General features: G+C 40.8%; 1 protein-coding gene across 8 annotated transcripts; it reads left to right on the forward strand.

Annotated features, from left to right (window-relative positions):
• The first annotated feature begins 1,523 nt into the window (after positions 1–1,523).
• On the forward strand, positions 1,524–3,507 carry LOC121761237. Of its 8 annotated transcripts, XR_006041958.1 has the most exons (8): positions 1,524–1,606; positions 1,686–1,810; positions 1,907–1,991; positions 2,106–2,228; positions 2,335–2,495; positions 2,595–2,715; positions 2,803–3,029; positions 3,130–3,507. XR_006041958.1 is itself a non-coding variant. In XM_042156869.1 (5 exons), exons 2-4 carry the CDS (start codon positions 2,401–2,403, stop codon positions 2,989–2,991), a joined length of 405 nt encoding a protein of 134 aa, XP_042012803.1. In that variant the 5' UTR covers positions 1,588–1,606; positions 2,335–2,400; the 3' UTR covers positions 2,992–3,029; positions 3,130–3,507. The 8 variants fall into 8 exon arrangements, 2 of the variants coding, with proteins under 2 accessions (XP_042012803.1, XP_042012802.1); XR_006041957.1 differs by having other exon boundaries at positions 1,686–1,991; XR_006041960.1 differs by lacking the exon at positions 1,686–1,810 and having other exon boundaries at positions 1,574–1,606.
• Positions 3,508–17,160: the final 13,653 nt, after the last annotated feature.

The raw sequence follows: 17,160 nt of genomic DNA on the forward strand, positions 1-17,160 counted from the left end.
GCCACTCATTTATGTTCCTTATAATTAATTCGGGTAATGCATTACCTAATATTGCTAATTCATTTATAACACTGTTTTATAGTTTTTATACCTATGTAATACTTATTAAAATATTATTTGGTATATATTTTAAATGAGATGTGTGAATGGTTCTCCTAATCATTCTGTTTTTTTGGAATATGGATTGGTGTACATGTGTGCGGTGCAGGGTGGTCTCCTTCCTCTATAAATATGGCTAATCACTCAGTTTACAAATAAGTTAGCTACACTCTTTTAAAAACTTACATCAACTTCTTCTCACAGAGCTAAGCACTCGATTTTTGGTAGTGCTCTCTTTCTTTCATTCTTTTAAAATCAGTAGGAATTATGTTAGATATCTAAGTATCTTACCATTTTGCTGAAAGATCCTCTTGGCATCCATTTGCTTTCACTGATATCTCTCCTTTTGTTGCATTATTTCTGCACAAGTAAAGGGATTCATTGTTATAGGTTGTTGTGAATGATATGGCTAAGCACTCAGTTTACAAATCAGTTAGCTACACTGTCTTCAAAACTTACATCAACTTCAACTCACAGTGATAAGCTCGATGTTGGCTAGTTATTTCTTTCTTTCATTCTTTTAATATCAGTAGAAAGTATGTTAGATATCAGAGTGTTTTACCATTTTTCTGAAAGATCCTCTTGCCATCCCTTTGCTTTCACTGATATCTCTCCCGTTGTTGCATCTTCTTGCTTGCACAGATTACCAACTTTTTGTTTCACTGTTGTTGCATCTTCTTGCTTGCACAGATTACCAACCTTTTGTTTCACTATTTCTGCAAAAATGAAGATTATATTGTTATTGTTTGATGTGAATGATAAGTGGACTAAGTGTTTAATCTCTTAGTACATTGCATCTTCCGACGTTATTTCATTTCCATCTAATTGAACAGATTGTGAAGTAATGTCTCCTTTTGTAACATGCTTAACCAATCTTTCCAAGGCAATCACTACCTCTACCATTAAAGTAAGATGTGTCCGTAGGTATGAAGGGGTTCCAGAGGATAAAAATGATAACAGCCTAGAGTGTGTTTTGCATGATAATGAGGGATGATCTTTTGTCTACCAAACAACTAGGCTTTTATTGTAAACTAAATGGAACTAATTATTAATGTCTTTTGTTATTACAGGGGACAAGAATCCAAGCATCATTCCCTAATAACATTATGAAAAAGATGGCCTCACCACTTAGGGAAGGTGGTGTCTTTTATATAAAAAATTTCTTGGTGCAGAGTAACACTCTTAAAACAAAGCAACAAACCACCAATTTAGGCTGGTAATGAATAGCTACACTGAGATTTTTGAGGTTAAAGATTTGGCTTTTCCTAGAATGATGTTTGCTTTCAAGCCATTCCCTGAAATTTCACAATTGAGACAGTATGATGAAACAACCTTTTTTTATAAGAATTTAAATTCTATGTTGTAATATGTTTGTTTTTAATACTCATTACATAGGTTGATTTCTGATTTCTTATTTTACAGATGTTATTGGAGTTATCACTAATCCAGGAAAAGAGGTCAAGCAATCTAAGTATAGGCTTATTGAGATTGAAATTAGTGATGAACAGTAAGTTGTATCAAGAGTTGTAAATTAAAATTCTATACTACAATTTGTCTGAAAGTTAACACTTCTTTTGTGTGTACAGGCATAATAAAATCTTTTGTACAATTTGGGAATCAAATGTTGATTCTTATCTCTCTGATTTCAAAAAGAGTGAAGGAACCATTCCGATTGTTATTGTTCAAATTTGCAAGCCTAATTTATTTAGAGGTTTCATTTCTCTTACATTTGTCTGTTTGTTGTTTGTTTTGCTTCTTTGTTTATCTGACATAAACTGTATTCCTCAAATGTGTTTTTATGTATTAGGTGAAATGAGAATATCTACACACTTTCAAGCATCAAAGGTTCTAATTAATCCAAAATTAGATGAAGTTACTGATTTTAGGAAAAGGTATAAGCTATTAGTTGTAATATAGTTCTCACAGTTTTTAAGATGAATATGTTATACAGCTATGTAGTTATTTATTATCTTATTGTCAACTGATTTTGGATGATATTTATATAGAATTGAAGGTGATGAGAGATTTATTCCCAATGGTTCTTTGGGTCCAGTTGGACCAAACATTAGCAGTGAGTTTGAAAAGAAAATCTTACAGTGAAGTCTCTTGAGGATTTAGAATGTCTAGAGGTATTAAATACTTCTTTTTCCAACTGAAATGAATAAGTTTACATTGACTTATTTTGTTAATTATACTCTTACGTTATATTAGTTCATTTCTGCCATTTATTCACAGGATGGTTTATATTGGGTTTTTGGAAAGATTGTATCTGTGGAATCACATTATGATACATGGTATTACATGTCATGTAAGACCTGTTTTAAGAAGGTTGAGGCAGAGGATAACAAGTTTAACTGTTCAGTATGTAAGAGCACTTATTCCCATGCTTATAGAAGGTATGATAGCATTAAATTTTTATCTTCAGAATGTTGCAGCAGAGGACATAATCTTTATAATGTTTGATAAGTAACATTTTAAATTTTTATCTTATGCAGGTATAAATTTATTGTCAATATTGTTGATGATACAAGCAACACTTCACTTTTAGTGTGGGATAGGGAGGGGATCCAACTGATAGGAAAAAAGGTTTATGAATTTGTAGAGACTGATAATCAGGTATGTTATTTACAATGTTGATATTATGCTTTTATTCTTTATGCTTTTATTCTTTATTAGCTTTTACTAAAAGCACTTAAATTGCAGGTTTTGCCAATGGAGGACATTGCTAAAGAAATTGAAAAGAAGCTGGTGGGGCAGAGTGTGTTGTTCAAGCTCCAATTCAGAAATCAGCTGGAGTATTACAAATCTTATCCACACACTGTGAACAAAGTGTGCAATATTCCTCATGTTGTTGAGAAAAGCTTGGTTCGCAAGAAGTTAGGAAAGAATTAAAGTTATCTGATCTCATCTTTGGTTCTGATCTTCGTGAGGTAATCTTATTTTGTGTTGAGGTTTTGACTTATAATAATTCATGTTATTGTTGTTGATTGATCTCTGATTAAATTTCTGTTATTATTATTATTATTTCAGGTTTATCAGAAAAGTATTGTTACTCCAGATTTGTCAAGTGTAACAATTGAGATTAATCATGAATTCAACATTGAAGGGTCTGTTAAGAGATGCTTGGAGGCTGATTTTAATTGCTGTGATGATATTGTTGGCTCTCAGAAGAACAAGAATAAAAAAGTCAGCAAGGAGTATTAGTTTTTGAGTCATTTTAGGTGTTTTTGTGCCATGGATTCCTACATTTTGATTAAATGGAAGAGTGGAATGCTCATATTATCTTTTTTGGATGTTAGTTTTGTTGGCAGAACATTGTATGAGCATATTTTGGTCTACTCGCTTTAGCTTAATGATCTTTGTTCAGCTTTATGTAATCCATTAATTCCAAGGTTACTTTTTATTTCAGTGTGTGCCCTTGAAGTTTACATCCTTAATCAATCTTAAGTGAAACTCAGTCACAAATAACAAAATTAACTAATGATAGTGTTTCATCCCAAAATTATTAGAGCTAAAACAGTGAAAAAATGTCTATGCGATATAAATTATTAAATTTCTATTGGAAGTCTCAGTTTCAGACACCAACCTGTTTTTCAAACGAGTTTGAAGTTTCTTCTCTCTCATGCCATGCCTATCATTGTTTCTTATAATGAGATTCACCTTAATCCTACACAATCAAAACCTGCAATATCAGATGCAGAATTTCAGATATAATTCTAGAAGCCAACATTTAAAAATGGAGTGAAACAAATCTGCCAATGCTTACATCCAATTGAGAGTATCTATACCCCCATTCCATGTCTTCACTGTAAATCTGAATTGATTGATTTTTAGTTAGTTATAGTTTGGTAAAGGACAAAACAAGACTACCCAAAGTTGTTAACATACCATTACAGATCTGCAATTACCATGCAGACACACTTTCTGCAGCAATTAATGGAATTCCCTTTTAAGTTCTTAACAATGTTTTGAAAAGACTATTTTGGCATGACATATGTTACAAGCTTTATAAGGCTAATATTACTATTGCTTCTTCTTCCCAAAATCTAGCATATTTTGTGTGACACATTGTGAATACATCGATGATTATTACCCAAAAAGGGTAATACTGACTTTTCAACAAACTGTAAGGCAACATAGCACAATAAATTTAAATAGTTTATATGCACCAATTTGTTCACTTGTACCAACTCTATAAAACAAAATCTAAAGACAAGAATGATATGGAACTTGTATTCTATGATTTTGTGGTATGATTCCTGATTTCTTCTCACTTGAAACTAAATTTATAAACCAAAGATCAGTTTTAGTAAACAAGGCTAAGTACTAAAACATAAGGATGAATTTCCATTCTTTTATAACATCTATGTTGTCATTATTTACATTTTTGCCTCCTAGACAAATTTTTTTGTTAGTTCATCTTTATGAAATATGTGTGTATCCATTTTTGTGTTGGTATATTTAGTTCTACAATTATTGATAAATATTGGCTTTAAATCGTTATGTGGACTTTGGTGATTTGCCTTACAGTGACATGTCTTCAAACTGCAAAATATAATAAGCTTATTGGCGGGCTCGGAAACACGCGGATTAAGATTGGATCAAGTTATATGGAGGATAACTGAATCGGTTGGACCAGTTAGCAAATTGTCATTGCCACTTAATCGAATCAATCCTCGAACCGAAACGCGCCAAAGATAATATTTATAACTCCCGATTTCGCACTACTTTAACAGTAAAGCGGCAAGTTCGGGGTCGATCCCACAGAGAAGTTGGTGTGTCGAGTGTGTGAGTAGTGAACAGGGGGTTGGCTGCTGCCACGCTTTAACTTGGGAGTTTTAACTACGATTTTATCTAGGCAGAATTCAAACTAGCTAGCTTGATCAACGAAAATTTAAACACTGGGTCAAGTAAATTGCAGGTAATAACAGAAAAGTAAATGCGCGATTTAAAAGAGAGAATAACTTCGATTAAACTAAGATACGATTACAGCGTGAAAATAAACTAAGCTAACACTTCGAAAATAAAGAAAGCGGTAAACTGAGAAGAATCTCAGCGGGAAACTTAAGTTACGCCGATAGAAATGGTTATTCTGCAGCGGTCCCTTCGGTCGCCCTTTTAACTACGCTATCTAAGCTAAACTAGAGATCTGAACTAAACTAAGCTAAGAGAGCAGAACTAAGTTAAACTAAGCTAGAGAGCTGAACTAAGCTAAACTAAGCTAAACTAGGCGGAAAGTAAAGTCTCGGATACTTTCTTGTGGTGGCGCAGCCTCTATTTATAAGCTCGATTCGGCCTCCAGCTGGATAACGATCTTGACAAGGAATATTCACTCATGCAGAGGATGAGCGACTCATTGATTGCTACGTGCTCTTTCTTCTAGAATAACGACGCTTTTGGATAACAAATTTCTGATCGGTTCGTCCTGGCGTCTTCACAAGCTGGCACGTGTCCCCTTCTAGAACGTCGTCCTGGGTAACAGAATGGTGCGCCACATCTAGCTCATTTCCTCACGTTTTCCTTCTAGAAACCAGCGGTCCCCACTTTAACTGCTTGACCTCGCCTCTTGATCAACTCCCCCGATTTTTGGCCTTTTTCGCCTTTTGTACGTGCTTGATCAGTTCGGCCTTGCTGCCTTGGACAAGTAGCATTTCTGCACATTTTAACACTTGTTTGCGCGATAAACCGATCAAGTAGTATATGTTTTACCCCCAAACCGATGCATGAAATGAGCCTTTTCAAACTGCTCACACTTAAAACATAATTGTCCTCAAGTATAAAGAGAAAGAAAAAGAAAGAGAAAAAGATAAGGCAAATTTCAGGCATGGTTTACTTATTTCACAAGCAAAAGAAAGAAGAAAAAGAACTAAAAACACGTATTCACATGTATGCATTGGACCGAATAATTTTCCAACAGGTCGAGGTCATACCATTAACCAGTAGCTTATGTTTTTTGCTTTTTCGCTTCTGCTTGATCAAGGAGTCAGCTTGTCAAGATTGCTCAATTTAAGAACCACTGTTGGATTTACTCAGTCACTCATTTCTCACCAGAGATGTTAGGACTGTTCACTCGGTGTTGCTACAAATTTAATACTTTGAATCGGACTGCACAAGATAGTTCCTTAAGGTCTTTGTTTCAGGTTGTAACAGGGCTCAGGGGTGGTAACTTGTTAGGGTAGGGTCCTAGGGGTTCTAAGTTTAAAAGAGAAAATCACATGAGTTAAAAAGCCAAAGATTTGACTGAACTTGCTGGATCAAATTTGGGGTGTTTATTTCTTCTTCCACTTGATGCTCCTTCTCGGTCAATGTTGACCCTTAGCCTTATAACTTTTAGCTTTATTTTATTTTTTTCCTGGGTCAGGTTGCAACTATTTCCTACCCCTTTCTTTTCTTAAACCTTTTCTCACTTTTTTTTGTATGATCAACCTGATTGTCTAACTTGATCGACCCGGCTACCTTTAAATTTTTTATTTTTTATTCTATTGATATCCCCTTTTGTTCCCCTTGATAAATTTCATCTCCTTGACCCTCTTCCCTCATGTGATACGAAAATTTTTGGTTTTAAGGTTACAAAGAATGGGTAAGAGTGTATGGGCTCAAAGTGACTAACTAAGGGGTGCCTTTAGTAATGAGGCGGGTTCGTGGAACGAAGGGAAAAACGGCTCAACTGGTTAAATCCTAATGCCTTTAGTCCTCACTACTTGTGCAATTTTCATCTCAATATTAAAAGTTAGCCTCTCGTAATTTTTCTTTTGTAAAGAGTAGTAGAAAGTGTTCTACTTTTGGCTTATAACTCACATATAGAGAGGCTTCACAGTTGGTTTAGAAATTGAGTGATTCCATCATACTTGCGTCATTCAAATTGATCAAGTTTTTGCAATCAAGTTTTACATGTGAGCGTACTGAATTCTTTCTCTATGTCTTCGACGAAGTAATCAAGTCTTTCATTTATCCGATTTCATGCATATTTCCTATCTTATTGCTATCTAAAATTTGTTATTTTTGAAAAATTTTAGCATGTATGAATTTTCTGTAACTAACCCGTCCCCTCTTCCCACTGCATATGAGCTCGTCCTCGAGGGACTGGATGCTGTGGAAAGAAGGGTTAGGTACAGACAATTTGCACAAAAACAAACAAGGGAAACTTCTCACACTTAGACCAAGCATTGGGCTAAGTGTGAGAAGAAAAAAGGGTTAGGTACATGCAATTTGCACAAAAACAAACAAGGGAAACTTCTCACACTTAGACCAAGCATTGGGCTAAGTGTGAGGCGGTGCCAATAATCAAAACATGCTAAGAAACACAGAAAAACGGAAACCAAAACAGATATGGGCAGACGAACAAAACAGATAGCAAAAGTGGACATGCATACTTCTCACACTTAGACCCAATATAGATCTAAGTATGGTGTGGAGCAGAATAACAGTTAAACATACCTAAAAAAACAAATAAAACTAAAAAAGTTTCGGAACTTGAAATGAGTAGAGATCGAGGAGGGGGGGTTATACTCAATGCTTGCGGAGCTGACTGGGGGACGCTGAGGGTGGCCTGGAGGATGGCGGGTGCCGAGGTGGAGGAGAGCTTGCAGAGGGAAGTGGTGTTTGCATAGCGAGGGTCAGCTGGCGAATAGCCTGCAGAACCCTGGACTGAGCGACCAGTTGGGCGTCCGAATTTGCTACTAGCTGCGTCAGCATTTGCTCCATGCGGAGTCTCCATTCATTTGTAGCACGTGCAGCTTCCTCTGGTTCTGCTACGTTTGCTAGCTCCAACCTCTGCCTTGGCTGCCTGTCGGGGCTCGCCGGTTGATCTGTTATCCTCCTCCTTCTCTTTCCATCTTTTGAACTTGAATAATAATAAATAAAAAATAAAACTTACTAAAAGCTATTTACACTAATTCTTAAGGGTTTTTGACCGGGTCCCCTAGGGTGTCACTTGATCAGTTTAATAGATTGAGACTTTTCCGCTTGATCAAGCAGACTACCTATGAGTACCTGATCATTCCCTTTACCTGATTACTGGAGAGAGTTAGGCATGAGTTGTGGAATGTCGTCCACCACAAATACCTCCATTCATTCTCTGTATGGCTTTACCCTATGACCATTCACCATGAAGGAAGGCGAATCTGAATCGCCTCCCTGGAGTTCGATTGCACCATTCGCTCAGACGGCGACAATGGTATAGGGACCTATCCACCTTGATCTGAGCTTCCCTGGCATCAATTTCAGCCTGGACTGAAATAGCAACACTTTCTGGCCTACTTTGAGCTCCTTCTTGCGGAGATTCTTATCATGCAACATCTTCGTCTTTTCTTTGTACCACATAGCAGAGTCGTAGGCATCCAGACGGAGCTCCTCAAGCTCCTGTAGTTGCATTCTTCTTTCTGCAGTCCCTGCGTCGGTATTCATATTCATTTCCTTGATGGCCCAGTAAGCTTGATGCTCCACTCCCACCAGCAGATGGCACATCTTCCTGTTCCCACTCTGGAATGCATCGTCGGATTACTTGATCTGCCCCCATTTTCCATAGGTAAGGATCGTCCCAATAGAAGTATCGGGAATCGCTTTTAAGCTTTAGCTTCTGTGATCTTGTAATCTCATCACTTCTAGGTAACTCGCCCGTTACCAAGTAGTTTGCCATGTCCGCAAACCATGGCTCCTTTCTCGTGTTCTGTCCCTTGCTTCTCTGGTTGCCTTGATCAACTCCCTCCGCTTGGTTGATCCACCGGCATTCAGGTGATGACTCGATCAGGCAGAGATGCTCTTCAGGGAAAGCGTCTGGAATTGCTTCTTCATTGTCCTTTTGCAAAATTCGACTTAGGTGATCTGCCACCTTGTTCTCACATCCTTTCTTATCCACTGCTTCCCAATCAAACTCCTGTAGAAGGAGTACCCACCTGATTAACCGCGGCTTTGACTCCTTTTTTGCTAAGAGGTATTTGATGGCCGCATGATCTGTATAAACAATTACTTTGGAACCAAGCAAGTATGGTCTGAACTTTTCAAACGCGAAGACTATCGATAGCATCTCCTTTTCGGTCACATCATAGTTCTTTTGTGCCTGATTCAGAGTTTTGGAGGCGTAAAAGATGACATAACTCTTCCCTTCGATTTTCTGACCTAATACTGCCCCCACAGCGTAGTCACTAGCATCGCACATCACCTCAAAGGGGTGATTCCAGTCGGGGGAACGAATTATTGGAGAACTTATCAATCGATCTTTTAGAAATTGGAACGCGGCTTTGCAAGCATCTGAGAACTCAAACTCGACCTCGTTCTGAAGAAGTCGTGTCAGTGGCTGGGCTATCTTTGCGAAATCTTTTATGAATCGTCTATAGAACCCAGCGTGCCCCAGAAAGACTCTGATCTCCTTCTGGTTGGTAGGATATGGAAGTTTTGCAATGACCGCTATCTTTGCTGGTCGACCTCGATCCCTCTGCTTGACACTATGTGGCCCAAGACTATTCCTTCGGTAACCATAAAATAGCATTTCTCGAAATTCAGAACCAAGTCCTTCTGGCGGCATCTTTCCAATACCCTGTTCAGACTATGCAGCCCTTGATCAAAATCATCCCCATAGACAGTAAAATCGTCCATGAAAATCTCAATGCAGTCCTCCAATAGGTCTGAGAAAATGCTCACCATGCATCTCTGGAAGGTGCCCGGGGCGTTACAGAGGCCAAAAGGCATTCTCCTGTAAGCGTAAGTGCCAAAAGGGCAGGTGAACGTCGTCTTCTCCTAGTCTTCTGGATTTACAGCAATCTGGAAATAGCCACTATAACCATCCAGGAAACTGAAGTACTGCTTCCCTGCCAACTTCTCCAATATTTGATCAATGAACGGCAAAGGGAAGTGATCCTTCTTCGTAGCTTGGTTCAGCTTCCTGTAATCTATGCACATTCTCCATCCAGTAACTGGCCTTGTTGGGATTAGCTCATTTTTTTCATTTTTTACCTCTTGAATCCCTCCTTTATTAGGCACCATGTGCATTGGGCTGACCCAGTTACTGTCGGGAATGGAATAGATAATCCCGATCGAAACCAACTTGACGATTTCCTTTAGCACCTCTTCCCTCATGTTGGGGTTGAGTTTCCGTTGTTGGTCGCGGTGTGGCTTGGCTCCTTCCTCCAGTCGGATGTGATGCATGCATAAGTCCGGGCTGATGCCTACCAAATCTGTCAGCTTCCAGCCGATGGCCCTCTGATTCCTTCTTAATACTTCCAGCAATCTGTCTTCCTGCCCCTGGGTTAATTGATTGTTGATGATGACAGGCTTGGTTTCATCTTCACCCAGGTAGGCGTACTTTAGATGTGCGGGAAGGGGTTTTAACTCTTTTGCAGGTTTTGGTTCTTCATTGGGCAGAGGGTTTTCTGCTGTGTCTCTTTCCAGTAACTCGCCTTGATCATGCCGCTTCGCTAGGCTAGATACTTGAGCTGTCCCACTTGACCCAGCTGGCTTTAGGCGCTCGCAAAAATCATTTATTGCACTTGCGACGGCTTGGTCGTCCATTTCTCCGACCTTCATGGTCTCAAACCATTCTTCCACTTCCTTTTCGACTTCCTTATCTGCGGCGGAGTCAGTGAACTGCCTTTTTAAAAATTCTTCCTCCAAATACTCCTGTACCAAGGGCTCAGTCACATCGATGGAGTACACGTTCTCTCCGTCGGCTGGCCTTTTCATGGCCTCATCAATATTGAACGTGTACTGTTCTCCTTTGAAATCTAGGCTGATCGTTCCATTCCGTACGTCTATGATAGTGCTGGCTGTGGACAAGAACGGCCGTCCTAGTAGGACTCCGCTTGACTCCTTTGTTGCGGGCTCCGTCATCTTGATTACGAAGAAATCAGCTGGGTACAGAAAGTTATTTACCTTAACAATAACATCTTCCAAAATTCCTTCCGGGCGAATACATGATCTGTCGGCCAGCTGTATCATTATATCCGTGTCGACTAGCTTTGCCTTTCCCAGCCGTTGATAGATGGAGTATGGCAGAACATTGATAGATGCCCCCAGGTCGCACATGGCGTGCTCCACCTGGACGTCTCCGATTGAAATTGGGAGCGTGAACATTCCTGGGTCGGTCTTCTTTGAAGGGAGGTCATTCCGTTGGATCACGGCAGAGACAATTTCATCTGCAATCATTCTACCCTTCTCATTGACTTTCCCTGCCAGGTAGTCTTTAATAAACTTGCTGACATAGGGCATTTTAAATGCCGTTAAGAGTGGTACTTTAACGTCCACATCTTTGAACATACTCGCCACATCGATTGTGGCATCCTTCCTTCTTGCCACTATTCCGCGGTACGGATACGACTTAACTTTCTCACCCCCCCTCTTTCTGATTTCCTTCTGAGGTTTCATCTCCCACTTTTTCCTTGCCTTTCTCTTTCGCTTGATCCACCACCTTGGGTTCTTCCTTCTCTTCACGGTTTGGTCCAGGATCAATTGTTTGGGACGTCGCAGGATAACTGGGGCATTGGTAGACCCTTCCCGACCTTAGGGACACTTTGCTAATGTGTTCATGCCCAGGCGGCTGTTCAGTAGCTGGAATTCTTCTGTCATTTCCCTTTAACTCTCCTAGCGACGTTGCAACTAGAGAAAGTTGTTGTGTCAGCATCTCTAATGCCGCCCGCTGCTCCCTCTGAGTTTTCTGGATTTCCTGCATCGCATCATTTGTGTGGTGCGGTACTATCATATTGCTCGGGCTATCATTGGAGTAGCGGTTATATTTCTGATTTAGCGGCCTCCCTCCATGGTTGGGCTGCGGGTAGTCAGATCGCTCGTAATGTTCGAGCAGGTATGGCTGATGGTTGTAGAATTGATTTCCCTGTTGCTGGCCTCCCCGTTGGTGTGGCGGGACATAAGTAACCATCTGGTTGTTTGGTTGCCTTCCCTGGTTGCTTGACTGAGAAGCTAGCTGCCTGTATCCCCAGTTTCCTTCCTGTTGTCTGCTTGACCAGCTAGGTTGTCCTACGCTTGACCAATTCCCTTGAGGTCCATTTGACCAACCTGTCTGACTTCCCTGCATTATGTTTCCTCCAGCATTTGGCTTCTCCTGGATCCGAGCAGACCAGTTAGGCTGTCCGTTAGAGGGTTGCAGTTGTTGTGTCGATAGTGGGAGTTGTTGGCTTTGATTCTGATCCGTCCACCTGAAGTTGGGGTGGCCCCTCCATGGAGTGTCTCTTTGCTTCCCCTGGATCCAGTTGCCATTTGCATTCCACTGTCCTACTGCATTTACTTGCTCTACCTCAGGGGGGAATTCGCAGTAATAATAGTGATGTTCTTCTGGCGGCGACGGCTGTGATACGTACTGCGTCTCTTTTGGTGCAGGTGGTGGTGGCGGCGGTCTGGTTTTTTCTACTGCTTCCAACAGTTTCTTCTCCATCTGCTCGAATCGAGCTTCCAGCTTTTCATCGTTGCGCGCATCTGCTGCGTGCACTTCTCCTTTCCTGTACTGCCCTCGAGAGGTTTCATACGACCGCTTAGCCTCAATTAGTCTTTCCAAAATATTCTTAGCTTGGCTGAAAAGGGTTTTTGAGAAATCCCCTTGTGCTGCGAGGTTGAGGTCATTTTTGCTGTCCACTGTGAGTTCACCGTAGAAGATCGAGTAGATCTCCTTTTCTCCCAGCTTGTGGTTGGGGCATGCTTGAAGCAGCCCTTGAAATCTGTCCCAGTACTGGCTGAGGGGATCGTCGTACTCTTGTCTGGCCTTTGTAATCTCCCTTTTCAGGGCACTTGTCTTTGATGCTGGGAAGAAACGGTCGAGTAATATCATGCGGAATTCCGCCCAAGTCCTGATGGATCCCTCTGGTAGCCTTGACAGCCATACTCCTGCGTCCCTTTTCAAAACGAAGGGGATAGCCTTGAGCCTATAATCTTCAGACGTGGATCCAGCCGGGACGGGCTGAATATCGTAGTATCGGTAGAATTCCTCCAGAAAGGCGTACGGACATTCCTTCGAGAGACCGTAGAAGTGGGTCAAGACGGCCAGCACTCCTGATTTGATAGCGATGGTCCGCATCCCAGGAGTGGCGGCAACGGCATGTGTGGGCTCCTTCTCATCATGAGCGTGCAAAGAGCCGATTCCCGAGTCGTCGATGACAACGGCCATCTCTACTTCTGTTTGCTTTGGTGGTGGTGGTAGTGGGTTTTGCTCAGCTGCTGCTGCTGCCTCTAAAGCTGCTCTGTAACGAGTGGTAACTACGCCGGCTTCCTGGACTCTCCAACGTTTGTTAGTTCTTCTATATATCAAAGGATGATTCCAGTAATCGCCTTGGTGGTACCTTCTCATCAACAGCAGGAAAAACAAATAAGAAAAGAAAGAAATAAACTATTTACTCCTACGCACTACACACAAACATAAAGTAACACCATGCTTCCCCGGCAACGGGGCCATTTTGGAGGGCTCGGAAATGCGCGGATTAAGATTGGATCAAGTTATATGGAGGATAACTGAATTGGTTGGACCAGTTAGCAAATTGTCATTGCCACTTAATCGAATCAATCCTCGAACCGAAACGCGCCAAAGATAATATTTATAACTCCCGATTTCGCACTACTTTAACAGTAAAGCGGCAAGTTCGGGGTCGATCTCACAGAGAAATTGGTGTGTCGAGTGTGTGAGTAGTGAACAGGGGGGTTGGCTGCTGCCACGCTTTAACTTGGGAGTTTTAACTACGGTTTTTATCTAGACAGAATTCAAACTAGCTAGCTTGATCAACGAAAATTTAAACACTAGGTCAAGTAAATTGCAGGTAATAACAGAAAAGTAAATGCGCGATTTAAAAGAGAGAATAACTTCGATTAAACTAAGATACGATTACAACGTGAAAATAAACTAAGCTAACACTTCGAAAACAAAGAAAGCGGTAAACTGAGAAGAATCTCAGCGGGAAACTTAAGTTACGCCGACAGAAATGGTTATTCTGCAGCGCTCCCTTCGGTCGCCCTTTTAACTACGCTATCTAAGCTAAACTAGAGATCTGAACTAAACTAAGTTAAGAGAGCAGAACTAAGCTAAACTAAGCTAGAGAGCTGAACTAAGCTAAACTAAGCTAAACTAGGCGGAAAGTAAAGTCTCAGATACTTTCTTGTGGTGGCGCAGCCTCTATTTATAAGCTCGATTCGGCCTCCAGCTAGATAACGATCTTGACAGGGAATATTCACTCATGCAGAGGATGAGCGACTCATTGATTGCTACGTGCTCTTTCTTCTAGAATAACGACGCTTTTGGATAACAAATTTCTGGTCGGTTCGTCCTGGCGTCTTCACAAGCTGGCACGTGTCCCCTTCTAGAACGTCGTCCTGGGTAACAGAATGGTGCGCCACAACCAGCTCATTTCCTCACGTTTTCCTTCTAGAAACCCGCGGTCCCCACTTTAACTGCTTGACCTCGCCCCTTGATCAACTCTCCCGATTTTTGGCCTTTTTCGTCTTTTGTACGTGCTTGATCAGTTCGGCCTTTCTGCCTTGGACAAGTAGCATTTCTTCACATTTTAACACTTGTTTGCGCGATAAACCGATCAAGTAGTATATGTTTTACCCCAAAACCGATGCATGAAATGAGCCTTATCACTTATCAACATGCTAAATATGACATATTGTAACCTTCTTGGACTGTGTTAATATGAATTTGTTAGCCTTCGCCATTTCTGTCACTATTTTGAAGCTTTGTAGCAAAGGATAATTTTAAATGATAGTGAGATTCTCCCAAATATATTAAGGGAAACACTTATTCGGCCGTATGTTCTTAGTAGTCGCTATTTTCCCCAATTTTTTCAGATATGTTCCCTAATAGTAGAATTTATTTTAAGCTAATCAGATTAAAATCTAAACATGCATTGTGGAAAATTGATAAGGCTAATTTCATGCATAGGTCTAGGGGAAAAATTCGTGAATTTACAAGGTCTAACACTTGTTTTAAGCCAGGTGTGTAGAAGGAATCCGCCAGGTCCAGGAAGGGAAGGCGGTAATCACACGCCCGAAGAAACTGGCGGATAAGTGAACAATGTGCGAAAAATTGCTTGACGGAGGAAACCTCGGAGTTGAAGGGTAGAATAGAGATTTCTACGAAGACTCTAGAAGGTTATGTCTGCATCTATAAAAGGGAGAAGCATGCACGCTGGAGGGATCCTCTCGGTCGGAGACCTCGTTAACAGCCTGTAGCTTAGTTCACTTTTCACACACTTGGGTTCTTTTTGTGGGGAGATTCAGGGTGACGCACTTTGGGTTCACATCTAGCTTTTTCATGTTTTCGATTGGTTGTAACACCGTCCTTCTGTGGGGTGAAGAAACAATTTAATTTCCGCTTTCGTACTTTGCTGATTTTGCCGAGCTTCGCTGTTCGAAGCTCGGACCTCTGGTTGTTTTTACCATTTATTCTGCATTTTATGCGAGTTTTATTTTCAGTGATGTCGATGATGTTGATTTCTGGTTTTGCTGCTATGATCCTCTGGAATTTGAGTTAGTTTACTTGTTTTGGATGCGTTTCGCAATTGTTTTCTGAATTTATGCAGGTTGTGGTTGGATCTGGGTGATCGGAGTCTGTTTGTTGATGAATCGGAGAGTTGAGTTCGCTGGTGTTGTGGAGATGTTTGTGATTGTTTGAATTCGGAGTTGATCGGGACAGATCTGTGAAAACCGGAGTTATAGAGTCGATTTTGTCTATTGTTGGGTTCGGATAGCTTGGATCCGGAGTGGATTAAGCATCCGACGTGAATCTGAGCAAGATTGATTAAATTTCATGCTTATTTGTTGTGTTTTGTGTTCTTTGTGTGTTATTTTTCTTTTCTGAATCTGTAGTTGTCTAGGTCTAGGAGTCTGTTTTTGTGTTAGTGTCTTGTTTATAGAGTCGTTCTTGGGAACCGTGCATTGAAATTCGCCTTATTTCTTTTTTCTTGTCTTTCATACTTGAGGACAAGCATGGTTTAAGTGTGAGCAGTTTGATAAGGCTAATTTCATGCATAGGTCTAGGGGAAAAATTCGTGCATTTACAGGGTCTAACACTTGTTTTAAGCCAGGTGTGTAGAAGGAATCCGCCAGGTCCAGGAAGGGAATGCGGTAATCACACGCCCGAGGAAACTGGCCGATAAGTGAACAATGTGCGAAAAATTGCTTGACGGAGGAAACCTCGGAGTTGAAGGGTAGAATAGAGATTTCTACGAAGACTCTAGAAGGTTATGTCCGCATCTATAAAAAGGAGAAGCATGCACGCTGGAGGGATCCTCTCGGTTGGAGGCCTCGCTAACAGCCTGTAGCTTAGTTCACTTTTCACACACTTGGGTTCTTTTCGTGGGGAGATTCAGGGTGACGCGCTTTGGGTTCACATCTAGCTTTTTCACGTTTTCGATTGGGTTGTAACACCGTCCTTCTGTGGGGTGAAGAAACAATTTAATTTCCGCTTTCGTACTTTGCTGATTTCGCCGAGCTTCGCTGTTCGAAGCTCGGACCTCTGGTTGTTTTTACCATTTATTCCGTATTTTATGCGAGTTTTATTTTCAGTGATGTCGATGATGTTGATTTCTGGTTTTGCTGCTATGATCTTCTGGAATTTGAGTTAGTTTACTTGTTTTGGATGCGTTTCGCAATTGTTTTCAGAATTTATGCAGGTTGTGGTTGGATCTGGGTGATCGGAGTCGAGTCTGTTTGTTGATGAATCGGAGAGTTGAGTTCGCTGGTGTTGTGGAGATGTTTGTGATTGTTTGAATTCGGAGTTGATCGGGACAGATCTGTGAAAACCGGAGTTATAGAGTCGATTTTGTCTGTTGTTGGGTTCGGATCGCTTGGATCCGGAGTGGATTAAGCATCCGACGTGAATCTGAGCAAGATTGATTAAATTTCATGCCTTGTTTACGTGTTTTCATTTCATTTCGCCTAGTTTACGCAGATCTGATATATTTCCGGTTCATGGTAAGTTTCCAGCATCCAAATCTTTATATTCAGTTCGAATCCAGATATATTCTCCTCTTTCTCCATTTGCGTGCTTGAATCGGTTAGGAAATTTCATGTCGCTGTTAGTTGGAGCATAAGTTTGTTATTTGCAGCTTTGGCCGTACTTACTATATT

Source organism: Salvia splendens, chromosome 13 (genome assembly GCF_004379255.2).
Source record: "Salvia splendens isolate huo1 chromosome 13, SspV2, whole genome shotgun sequence".
Classification (NCBI taxonomy): Eukaryota; Viridiplantae; Streptophyta; class Magnoliopsida; order Lamiales; family Lamiaceae; genus Salvia; species Salvia splendens.